The sequence below is a fragment of the Aptenodytes forsteri genome, unplaced genomic scaffold, assembly GCF_000699145.1.
Source record: "Aptenodytes forsteri isolate BGI_AS27 unplaced genomic scaffold, ASM69914v1 Scaffold54, whole genome shotgun sequence".
Taxonomy (NCBI): domain Eukaryota; kingdom Metazoa; phylum Chordata; class Aves; order Sphenisciformes; family Spheniscidae; genus Aptenodytes; species Aptenodytes forsteri.
The window spans coordinates 10,134,108-10,146,950 of NW_008796044.1; the positions used below are offsets into that span (position 1 = coordinate 10,134,108).

At 38.9% G+C, this 12,843-nt stretch overlaps 1 protein-coding gene across 1 annotated transcript in view; it reads left to right on the forward strand.

The window, feature by feature from the left end:
- Window positions 1-11,399, forward strand: part of EBF1 (early B-cell factor 1) — a 275,941-nt gene extending 264,542 nt beyond the window's left edge. The window contains exons 11-12 of the mRNA XM_019473872.1: window positions 2,485-2,679; window positions 8,248-11,399. Coding sequence (XP_019329417.1) covers window positions 2,485-2,679; window positions 8,248-8,279 — 227 coding nt within the window. The 3' untranslated portion in view covers window positions 8,280-11,399. The remainder of the gene's footprint in view (window positions 1-2,484; window positions 2,680-8,247) is intronic.
- The last annotated feature ends 1,444 nt before the right edge of the window (window positions 11,400-12,843 follow it).

A 12,843-nucleotide genomic window follows, 5' to 3' on the forward strand; every position in this document is an offset into this window, starting at 1 on the left:
AATTATTTTTAATTGCATTCCTAGAGTTCAGAATTAAGAAGGTGATAGTAACCCCGATTTAAAAAATTACCTCCAAGGCTTCTTAGCTGCTGCAAATTTAGAAGAAAATATTTACCCACATAACTAGTACTTATAACCTGGGAATTGCTAACCAGTTATTATTTTTGTACTCTAATAATAATGTAACAAGTAATGTTACAAAGTACCTTACTTATTAAGTTGAATTTACTGTCATAGAGTCTGTGCACTCTGAATTCATAATATAACATGATTGATGAGACATCTCTTTTTGGAAGCAGATGCCAGTAATACATTTAAAATACTCTAGCGGTGTATTATTTCATATTTATGAACGAAGTCCTCTTTAGAATAGCACTTGGCTTCCCAGCCCTGGTTCTCTATTCTAGTTATATTTTGGGAGGTTTTCTTGGTAGATCTGTCATTCTGCTAATGCCTAATCCATTGAATCAGAAAATGCTTCAATCATGACCTGAAAATTAAAAGGTGGCATTCTTAATTAAATCAATAAACTAATTGCTGTATAGTAGCAATTCAATTTAGGTGCTTTGATTGCTCTCCCTTAGCAAGTACTTCCAGACATAGAGTGACTTCAGACTAAGATTATATCTGTCAGACTGTGAAACTTTGAACATTTAATTTCCATTAATTGATTTCCTCAGTGTTAACAAATATGATATCAGATTCTCAAATAAGAACTTAAATTGGGTGATTTTTATCTACATAAATGCAAATAAAAAAATAATTCAAAGCCCAGATGATAGGAATTTTACTCTATAATATGTAATTATTCATAGACCCCTCATGTATATAAGCAGTTTCTAAACAGGATGAAGAATGAAAATATGGGATCTTACTATTGGTCCTTTCCTTTTTTCTGTTGGATAAGAGAGGAAACCGGCAATGCTGTCTGAATATAAAAGTAATTGGCTTTATTTTCATAAAAACAAATTTACTTAAAACCTCAACGATAAGTACATGAACCAAAGATATTTATCCCACTATATAGTAAAATAACGGTTTAAGGATATATGTATTTAGAAACTGAACCTCCTATTTAGCAGGTTTGCATTTTGGACAATCAGTTCAGTCCCTTAAAAAAAGGAGAGCCTTGTGTCTACACTTATTTAGAAAAACTGAAGACTCTCATTTTATTCAGTCTTGTAGTTAAAGCCAGATCTTCATGTGATGTAAATCAGAATGGCTTCATTGCTTAGCTATTCCGGCTGAGATTCCAGTCGATGGCTCTGAATGACAATGTTGTATTGCCTGTATTCAGACGGTGGTCATAGACAATTATTTGTCTTGACCATTATAAAACAGACTTTCATTTTCAAAATTTTCCATCTTGGGTGAGATATGAAATGCCAGCTCCATTCCTGTGCATAAAGAAAATGGTCACGTGAGAAATATGACTGTTTTTCATGTCACTGAGAATTCCTGGGAAATCCCCACAGCAGAAACTTTCCCAAAGCTGATGGATACAGGGAAGCTGGAGACTGACTTGGTACTAGTAGGTATAACATGGAAAGCATCTGTGGCCATTGTGAGAAAGTGGTTTCTCCCATTGGGAGATAAAAGAAAAGCATGATTTCTGCCAGTTATCCACACCTTTTTTTGTGCAACAGACACGGAAAACACTAGTGCCAGGAGACCAAAGGAGTAAAAAACTGTCAGAGTGGCCATCTTACTGGTTGCTTCATGCTGGACAGCCTCCATATATATGTGTGTGTGTGTGTGTGTGTATTCACATCTTTCAGAGTAACTTGTTTTAAACCCTAGTTCTTGCAGGGTTTGAGAGAGGAAAGAAACCCAAACATTTTTGCTGACTTTTGACAAGCAGGTTGACTGGGTCACCACTAAGACCTCTCTACCTTCTGCAAGTTTGCTTGAAACTCTGTAGGTCTTTCTGGAGCCATCTTGCTACAAGGAAAGCTTGGCTTGAAATGCTGGTTTTGGAGGCCAGTTAAAAACTCAAGCCTTTCCAAGTTAAAAATTCCAGATCCAGATTTGTACTTTAACCACTCTCTTTGCCCATCGGTTTTGTAACCCCTGAGTTACCTACACAATCTGGATTTCCTCTTATCCACCTACACAAAAACATTACAAATTCGGACCAGGGCAGTGGCTAATGCCAATCACTAGAAAAGTTTGAAACAGGATGGCAGGACAGGGTTGTTGTAAGAACAAAGAATTGCAGTGACAGAGAATTAAGGGAGTGTTTAAGAGCTCCTAGAATTACTGGTCCTGAACACCTGAAAAACAAAAAAAAGCAAAACAATTAGTGGGTTTCCTGTAGTGATTGATCACACTTTGTGAACAACCAGAAATCTAACTGCAGTAAAGGCCTTGGCCATTTGAAATTAGACCCAGTGCATCCAAGAAGGAGAATTCTCTTGTTTCTGCAGCCTGCTGATTATCTAATACTAAGGAATGCCTTTTGGGGGGGGTCTTTTTTTCCTCTAGTTGTGCCATCAAGTCCGACAATGGCCTCCTCCACTAGCCTCCCCTCAAACTGTAGCAGTTCCTCTGGGATTTTCTCCTTCTCACCAGCCAACATGGTCTCAGCGGTGAAACAGAAGAGTGCTTTTGCACCTGTCGTGAGACCGCAAACTTCTCCTCCTCCCACCTGCACCAGCACCAACGGCAATAGCCTGCAAGGTAGGTGAAACCAAGTCTGGAGCATAGATGGCTGCTCTCAAAACCGTGAGTTCCCGGCACCTTGCGAGGCTCTAAGCGACACTGAGTTGTCAAAGGGGAGAGAAGACAATGGGGGATCCCTGGTGGTCTCTGTCCTAAAGTTTCCTCCTGTAAAGAGTAACTGGACTCCACCACCAGCCCACCTAGTACCATGCAGGTGTTTGGCAACCACCCTATCTCTAACTCAACTAATACTGCTGAATTGAAAAGCTGTGTCTTTTAAAGCACAGACCTACTGTTATGATAAAAACGAGTAATATTTCAGCTTACTAATACCATCCTTTTTCTTTCTTTCCTCTCTTATTCCCTGTTGTCGTCCTTTATCAGACCAGTCTTTTGTGGACTCTAGCAAGTACTCCACTGCAGGGTCTCTCCAGGGGCTGGCCTTCTCCTGAAGTACGTCACTCAATCTTCCCTTCCTTTTTTTCCTTTGTCATAGTACACTTGTGCAGAAATCCTACCGAGAGCAAATAGACCGTTACAGAGCTTGGCACAAACCTCTGCCTTTCATAAATAGAAGACACATTACAAACTAATAGCAGCATTTTCCAGTTTAACTCATACCAGGGCAAACATTAGTTTCCACTGATTAATGTACTTCTGTGCCAATTGATTCCATAAATGGCACAGGGCCTTTTTGAAAGCCTCTTCAACTGTTGGTATCAAGGGGCTGCTCCTTTTCTGCATCCCTTCCCCTCTCATTACAAAGTATTCCAGCATTAGCACCTAAATATGTTTCAAAGTGTTGATGCAAGCCGAGGGAGTGACAGACAAAAGCTTGTCAAACTGAGGATGCTGCAAAGACCAGCTCTGCCCATTTCACTGTTTGGTTCAGCCTGTTTTACAACACTGTGCCTAAACCTTCCTGTGTGATTACCTCACTACATTTTAGTGTGCTGAGAGAGACATTTTCATGCTCGCTTAGACTGAGGAGTTTCCATAAGCAGATGCAGCCAGCTGCCTCCAACTGTGCCAGAGGTGGGAAAGATTTTGCCGTATGCATTGTCCTTCCCCCAGACCTGAGGTCTGTTTTCTTTTCCACGTGCCTGGGCAAATTATCCAAAGAGCATCGAGCAGGGAATAAAATCCTTCATTTTTAAAGCTGTGTTCAGAAGGAGCTGTGCAGAGCCAGGGAAGGATAGTTCCACAGACTCCACATGTCACTCTACGGCCTCTGGAAAGAGAAACGCCAGGCTTGCGGGCATAATGCTGATAGCACCATTAACAGCCAAAAAAATCTATATGCAGGCAGAGTGGAAGGAATTCATTCATAAAAGCTGGGATCTATTGTGACTAAAGGAAAACATTGTCCTCAGTGCATGTTATACTGGTGAACTGGGAGGAGGAATCCTTACAGAGGTACACACACACACAGAGAAATTGTGAAAATACTAGGAGCATATAAGCAGAACTTGGGTACCTTCGTTCAGGACTTTGTTATAAATACAGACTACGTCAAGAATAAAACACAACAAAATTTTCAGATGAGCTGTAGTGTTTAGGAGATTAATTTTTGTGTGTTTTAAAAATTTGGTACTGCCGACAAGCTACAAATTTTAAAGGCAACAGCTAAAAATGTTTCATTTCTGTATTAAAAAAATAAAAAAGGAGCTAAGAGTTGACTCCTAGAAGCTTTTGATCATGTTAATGTTTTTTTTCTTCTCTTCACCTTGTCCCAACCTGCTGCTGCAGGTGGAGAGAAAAAGCGAGTAACAGGAGAAAGCTTTTTCAGGCACTGTTTTTCTTTTCACAAGACACAGAATTCCCAGATTCCACGTATTTGGTTATGAAAAGCAATTATGGAATGAGCTGCTAGCACCAGATGCAACTGGGGTTTGCTGTTTGCCTCCTCATTATGTCACATCCAGATCCGTAATGCCCAGAAACCACACAGATCTGAATGTTTCCCCTAATTTTTATTTAGCCATTCAGTTTTCATAATAGGAATGAGACACCAAGAGATGGTTCATTTCTAGGTCATCACTGAACAACTTGGTGAGTTAAAGACCCACAGCCTTTAGTCCCATGCCTTCTGACACCACCTGAGGCTTGTAATAATCACTCAGAAATGCACTGCCTGTTGTGCCTTATTGCTTAAATAAACAACCATGTATAAGGAGGCTGTCTTATCTCTCTTGGGCTTCTGGATACATCAGAAAGCAATCAAGCTTTCCTTGTGTAGCTTGGATATCAACAGAACTCACTAAAACAACAGCTAGGCTTATCTGTTGTTCTCTTTGCCATGCAATTTTGTAAAACTCGAAATATATTATTTCTGTAATTTGCTAGCAGCAAATACAAATTAGTATATGATAGAAGAAATAATGCCCATTGGTGGGAGTTTTTGTACTCTCTGCCCTCCCTTTTTGGAGCTGGTGTGATCTCATACCTACACTCTTTCCCACTGATATCTCTGTTTTCAGGATCAATAACATGCTACAGCTGAGAGAATCTGCATGACTAGATGTAGCACTTACGGAATAAAAGTAGAGTGATATAAATGAAGACTTGGAAAGAATGGAAATATCAAAGCTTTTAGGCAGAAAAGACATCATTTTGCCATTTGCCTTGTAATTTAATTCAGAATTTCAGCGCTCTTCAAAAACAATAGTGCTTTGAGAAAATGAGCAAAGATCTGCATCTGTTGCCATTTGTTTCCAATGGCAAAAGGTGCATGGCTGGTATGTAACTACAGGGAAATGTCTAAGCCATGAAGGGAGGAGTTGCAATTATGTCACCTTTGTTTGGGCTCTTACCCAGGGTAGACAGCTGTGCTTTCCCAAGAGAGAGACAATTCTAGACCATTTCTCGTTGAAATCAATTTGGTTTTGATTAATTTTTTAGCTTGAGAATTTTTTGTTGGAATAATATTTTGACATTTTCTGAAGTGTAGGTATTTTCTTTAAAGCGAAACAACATCTTCTTTTAAAGTTTCCCTAAATGTAGAATTTAGAAAGGGCTGAAAAGGACAAAAAAGGTTAGAGTAGAATGCACAGAGGATTAATTATCCATCTGACTCTGCTCAGTTGCACTCATCACATATAGGAAGACTCTCCCCATTCCCATCTGCTCAACTCCTGGCTTATCTGAGCAGTAAAGGAGGGAGCACTGTTGTCAGTATTGCTTTTCTCTGCGCTGTAACACACGGCGCTGACGTCCAAGCACTGCAGACCCACCCCTATAATCTGCTAAACAACTGCCATCCAGAAATCTCCAAGTGCTTTACTAATAGGGATAAAAATTGTTATCCTCAGGTAAGAAACAGAAACAAGTCAAATTGCTCAATGGGCTAGAAGGAGAACTGGGACAAAACCTGTGTCTCAGGTCCATGCCCTCGTGAGTCTTTCATATATTCAGATAGGGAAAATTACACTCTCACCCTCAGCTGTAGGTGGCTGCCTTGCAGGGCTGCCACAGCAGAATTACAGTCTGGTTGACTGTATCCGTTGCTGTCAATACCTATTCTATTGATGCAATAGAGGTCCGTGGTTCAAGGTCCATATCCTGGCCCACACTCTAAGGATCTCAAGAGCAGAGCAGGGAGGAACCACAACAGCGAGAGCATTGCTTGGCTTGGGTTTCCTTCACTTTTAGTCACATGAACCAAAGGGACAGCCCAATTGGGAGGATTCAGAACTTGTTATTTGAGACACTGCTGAAATAAAACCCTTTGAGAATTCTTTTAAACAAAGCTGCTGTTGTTTCACCCAGTGTTGATTAAATCAGCAAGGATTCTAAAAAAAAGCATTATCAAATTCATCCTGTGATTTGAGATGAAGGAGACAGCATAGCTATGGAGATAATATGAAAATGCATCCTCAGATTATCTCCATGGTAGAGCCAAAAGTAGCCCATGACAGGAAATACCTCAGCAAGGAACATCTAAGACACGGTGGTGTTCTCTATGCTACTCACTTGAGTGTCTTTATGTAGGGCTTAAAGCAACTCAGGTCACCTCTCTATCACTTTTACCCTCATTCTCAGCCCCTTGAAGAGCCCTTATATGGAGCGGAAACAATCAGTGCAGTGATTCCACATAAAAACATTGCTGAATGATAAATTCCAAGAATCGAAATGCTGCTGTATAGTTGCAACATGTCACCTCTGAGGATGGCCTGTTGCAAACATGTGGATGTGTTTTGCATTCTTGCCTTCTCCTCTCATTTTATTTCATTTAATCAGTGCAGTTCACTCGAGCTGTTCTCCCCTTGCTGATTAGACTTGTAATTCTTGCACATATGGTGGTGTTTGTGGAGAAAACATTTCCCTCCTCTCCCCCTCCAACCCCAAATCTGTGAGTCTTTTACTTTGGCTCTGTTCTTATCAAATAATTGCAGCTGTAATTAAAGCACAATGAATCAGCACCAGTCACAGGGTTGAGTTCTTCCTTAAGAAATTACATGTCCAGATGTCTGAGATGGCAGGCAGTTCTAGCATTTAAATAATGTGCCCATGAAGTGCCGCCAACCTGAAGGCGAATCTGTTTTCTACCTTTTGGCAAATAACCGTACAACTAGTATTTTAAAGATGCATTGTTGTTACAGTTTTCATCATAAGCTTGCATGACTACCTCCTGTAATGATGTGCTTGCTCACAGCATATCACTTGGACACTTGGTATGTCTGATCTGCAGAGTCCCTGGTAAATAGAGGGAGACCAAGCTGGAGGTCAAGCTAGGTGGAAGACTGTATCTGTTGACTTTTAATGAATGTCTCCTCTTTAAGAGACGTGGTGGTTTCATAGAAAATGATGTCAGGAAGCATAATAAAGAAATACTGATGATTCAACTTAGCCAACAAAAGAGAAGACATTCTAAATTAACATTAACATACAACTCACTCAATGTAGTTTGTGATGTCTGCTACAAGTGTAATAAAACCATGAGACGCCGGTCTGCTAAACCACCAGTTAAGGACATATTTCAATTTGAAAATTGGATTTGAGAGTTTAAGTCCTTTTCTGAGCATCTGAAAATGCATACATAAGTCCCAGGGCTGAACACCGAACTTGTAAGAGAAAACTGGCATAGGAGAATGAACCACTGTTAGTGTGCCTAATGCAACTAGCACCCTATCAGATCTGTAATATTGCTGGCCTGTGGGACTCCAGCCATTGTCTCATGTGTGGAGCAAGTATCTGCTTTGCTTTTAAGAGTAACAGAATGTGTGGCAATGGCTGGGTCAGGTTTAAGCCTCCTGAGCATTTTGAGATTTTGAAACTAAAATCAGGAAATTAAGCTGGGGTCTGAGTCTGATATCAGGGGAAGCGCACTTTTTCTGCAAGAAAATCACTGATTTCAGCAGTCACTTGCAATTTAAACCACTTTCCGATCAGAATGAGGCTTCCTATGATTACTGTGTACATAGTTGTCTCTGCTGGATGATACTTATATATAAATGTAATTCACAGTACGGCTGAGTATGTTGCTAGTTTAAAAGCTCTGAAGATTTTAAAAGTTGCTTGCTGATGCACCAGAGTAACTTCCCCCCCATCTCTCTCTCCCCCTCCCCTATCCTTTCCTTCTGACAGCTATATCTGGCATGATTGTTCCCCCCATGTGAAAGAATTGCCTTGAAGAATTTTATTAATGAAGAGGTTGAATTCTGCTTCAGAGAGAATCTGATACAAGTCCCAGAGTGGAACTTTTTACTCAGGCCTTTTTAAAAATAAAAAAGAAATAAAGAAGAATCTTACAATAACTGCGGATTTTTAAACAAAACAAAAATCACCATCCTTGCAAACACTGAAATTAACAATCTACAGTTGCAAGGTGTTGATTCAAGTTGTCCATCCCAAATACCTGGGAGATATATTTATTGTATGTTGGTAAAAAAAATCCACTTTTTTTTTTTTTGCGGGGGTGGGGGCTTGCTTTTTTTTCCTTCTATTTTTTGTGGTTTTTTAAGGCTTGATTTAACTCCACACCATTTGTCTTTTATAAATCATACAATTACACAAGGGCTAGAGATGGAACTCCACATTTTTAATTTATTATTTTTTTAAAGCTGTGTAAAGAAAAAAGAAGTGGTGCCATTTAAATACAAGTCTGTATGGGACAGAATAGAAGTGCCAGTTAGTTTTTTGTAGAAGAATTATGGCCATTTAATTAAGGGTCGGCTCATACAGGTTGCTTATCCAGTGGTGACTAGGTAATATGGTGCATTTTTAATGTTCTAATTAAATAGATATCACTCCCTAGAAAGCTGATATTTTTGGATGGCAAGGGCGGGATGAGGGGTGGGATTAGTAACCTCTGTCTTTAGTATCAGGCTAAATAATTGTGTAAATAATACAATGAGAAAAGTTGGTGAAAGCAAAGGTAAGGATGCAAATAACACATTTCCTCTTGAACTGAAAATCCAGTGCCTCTAGATGTAACGCTAAAACTGCAGAATGAGATGAGCATGGCCCTCTCATGAGCTTGTCTATCAGACTCTTTCCAAATGAGTGGCCTTCTTGAAGTTTAGTGTCACCTGAGCTGTGCATAAAATGCCGTTTGGATTTTGCATAGCTGTCTAACGGCACAGCCTGCGGCCGTCACACGTGGGGCGTTTTCGGCGTAGCCCCTCTCCCCTTGATCTATTTGTTTTTGTGGGGCAGAATGAGAACAGACTCGTCTGCGGTTCTGCAGCCTCACAATCTAAAAGCACACGTTTTCGTCAGCCTCCCACTAGGATTGTTCCTGTATCAGTCGACCCTCTCAGTTTGTATCATAATATATTAAGCAACAGGTAACTGCTTTTGAATAGTAAATGGAAACATGAGTTTGGGGGGTGGGGGGTGGGGCCGATAGGAAGGTTTCAAATCAAAACCATAGCTTCTGTTTTACAAAAGTTTTGCTATCATTATCTGGGAAGTGTTCTTAAAAACTATTAGTCAAAGAGGCAGCAAAGCTCTGAAGATGCATTACCTGATATTTTTTCTTTGCTGTTGTGTTTTGTATGTAGTTATAAATACTGTAGATTTTTTGTGATTTTTTGCCAAAGTTGTTGTTCTATTTATACATTTTAATGTCTTAAGACAGTTTTTCAATATCACAAAAAAAGAATTTTACTGCATATTTTGCAAAAAGAGCTCACTACCTTTAGCTTGCACATACTTGCAAAATTAATTAAAGAAAAAAAAAGCTTTTTGTTTCTGTTTTTTGTTTGTTTGTTTTAAAGGGGATTTTGTAAAATATCCATATAAATAATGTATTTATCTTTGGAATTTGTACATTGCTTTTTTTCCCCTACCAATTTTATTTTATTGTGTATGTTTGCTATGTGAAAAGTGCTGATTTGTTTGGTCAATGACCGTTGTATTAGCTGTTTAAATGTGATTTTAAAACATTTCATTTATAGGGTTTTTTTTAGTATTGTTTAAAACCATGCTTCCATTTTTTTTAATTTCCACCCAAAAGCCATTGTCTATTTTTGTATTATTTGTAAGTTAAGAAGTTTTTTCCAATATATGGCAAAAAGTAGCATATTATTCTTGTAGCATTTAGTTATGTAGATTTTAAAAAAAATGTATCCTTTGCTTTTGAGGCTTAACAAAAACTAATGCTGTTTTACTCTATTAATATGCATGGGATTTCTCCTCTTTGGAGTGACGCATTTTTGTGCATTAAATATGGGGAGAAACTTCATAGGACTCAATGAAAATACTTTCTTTCTTAAGTCTGCTTGTATATTTCTCTGTCTTTCACATAAATATAAACCAGCAGATTGGATGCCTTAACAATGCAAATCATATTCATTTCACTTGTACATTGTACTGTGCACCAGAACTGTCAATCATCACTAACATTCTAAGAAAAAAAAAAAGGAATTGAAAAGCACAAAAGAACTGTTTTGTTACCTTAAAACAATATAACTTTTTTCTAGTCGAGCAAGAAATCATTTACAACGATGCTGCAACTGTGCATGCTTCCTGTATGAATTTTGCAATGGTTTTCACTAGAATGTCACAGTGTGATCTTTGGGGGGAAGGGAAGAAAACAGGATTTTTTTTTTTCGTGGTGAGAAAATAAAAGAAGAGAAAACTGGAAAATGTGAGAGACATCAGTTTATTGCTTCTCTGTATTCCAAGCGATTATTCTAATTCACATAGTAAGCAACAGCACGACAATGTAATCAAATTTAAAGCCATATTTTGTCCAGTGACACCATCAATTACTCTTGCAGAGCTCCACTCAAAGTCATAGCGATTTTGACACCAGTGTTAGCCATCGATGTTTGTAGTCTTCTACGCCAGTGTCCAAAGATCCTTTGACAATGTGCATAATTTTGTTTTGTTGCAGCTATTTATAGTGATCTGATGAATGGGAATTTATAAAAATCTCCCCCGCACCACCCTTATCTTTTACAAAGTAAAAGATGCAGCTGTTTACAGAATATGGCTTTAAGTGGAAACATTCAGATTTCAGTTTTAACAAGGTGAAGCTTCACAATGACTGGATTGCATAAAGTATGCCTATTTCCTCACAGTTGTACTAGGATGCAGCTAAAATGAAGTCATCTCTGAAACTACTAACCTTTCACCTTCTTATCTAAATCTTTTTGAATAGACACACACACTGTACAGTTCTATTGTTAGAGAAACTAACTACTGTAGAGATTGTTATAATTTTTTTGCAGAAATTCAAGCTGTAAAAACTTTTCAACTTTCACAATATTTAATTAAAGTTACTTCCTGTCTGTGAATACAGCTCCTAGTTGTGTGCTTATTTTTCTGCTTCTGCTGGCTACTAGATGAGAAAAAATAAAATGTAGAAGCCAGAAGCTACTGAATTGTCTTTCTGAAATTAAGGAGAAGCAGAAATTCATGGTATTACACAGCGAAACATGGTGAATGCTGGTGCACTGAAACTCCTCTTCCTGTGTCACTAATGGATTTCAAAGGATCCTCACTCATAATGCTGAATGTTCATCCTGTTGTTGTTATTCTTATTATTGCCATTGTTTTAGTCTATTGATTGCCTCAAGGGCCAATGTATTTTTCTAGCGGATTTCAGGAGCATACCTAGCTTTAGGTACCCAGTTGCAAAGAGCTGTCTCTCTGAACACAGTGATCATGAAGTACAAGACAAAGGCATATTAGACCCCGTGCCAGAGACCCAGAGAGATTTAAGTTTTCATCTTGGTATTATTTAACTCAATGACAACACCTCCAGGACCAGGTCTTAAGTGACCTGCCCAAGGCCAGCTCCAAGAACTGCATCAAAGTATGTTGAGCTGTAACTAGCTCCTTGACTTGACCATGAAGGAGGCCTCTATAAAGTGTTTCCATTCTGCTACCCTTCCTAAATGACAAATCCATCAGCTGCTAAATTGGTTCTAGGCATTTCATTTCATTCTGTACTCCTCTGGCAGGAGAGGACCATAAAGATCTTTACCTCTGGCATGTGGAAGGTTGACATAATGGCGCTTAACTGGGCCTGAAGAGTGGCTGTCATACAGAAGGCCTGTATAGGGACAATCAAAAACCCTTAAACACCACGCCTAATGCAAGGCTCCACGCATTTCCAAGGTAGGAATAGGGATTTTGGGGTTGCAGTTTAAATTAAATTAAAATTTACTTTAAAAAATTAAATTTGCTGAAAACATAAGCAGCTGGAAATGGCTTCTTGCAATGTAAAGTGTTGGATATCTCTTACATGTTAGCAGATCCACTCCAGTAGTTGTTAGAGAAAAGAGAGCTGTTGGCAAAGTCAGACCCCCAAATGTGTTTACTCTGTCAGCACGAGAGATCTGTTTCTTCTGTCTGAGATAATTCTCCTGGTTCTCTTTCAAATGGTGTGAATATTGGCAGCTCTCACTGCAGCTGAGCGCTCTATGAGTGCTCAGATCACTAGAAAGATGTTGGGTCACATGTAGCTGAACAGCAGTCTTAAAGATTAAATTCAGGATGTAATATTAGGCAACCTGCTTTAGGTGCAGCAGAACCAGAGCTCTGGTTCAGCTGTTTGGATCCAATGAGAATGTTTTTGTCTGAAATTTAATTTAATTTCAGCCACAAAAAAAAAAGGGTTCAGCTGTTGGATCCAATGAGAATGTTTTTGTCTGAAATTTAATTTAATTTCAGCCACAAAAAAAAAAAAAAAGGGTAGGGGGGGGGGGGGGGGAATGATGAAACCTGCCA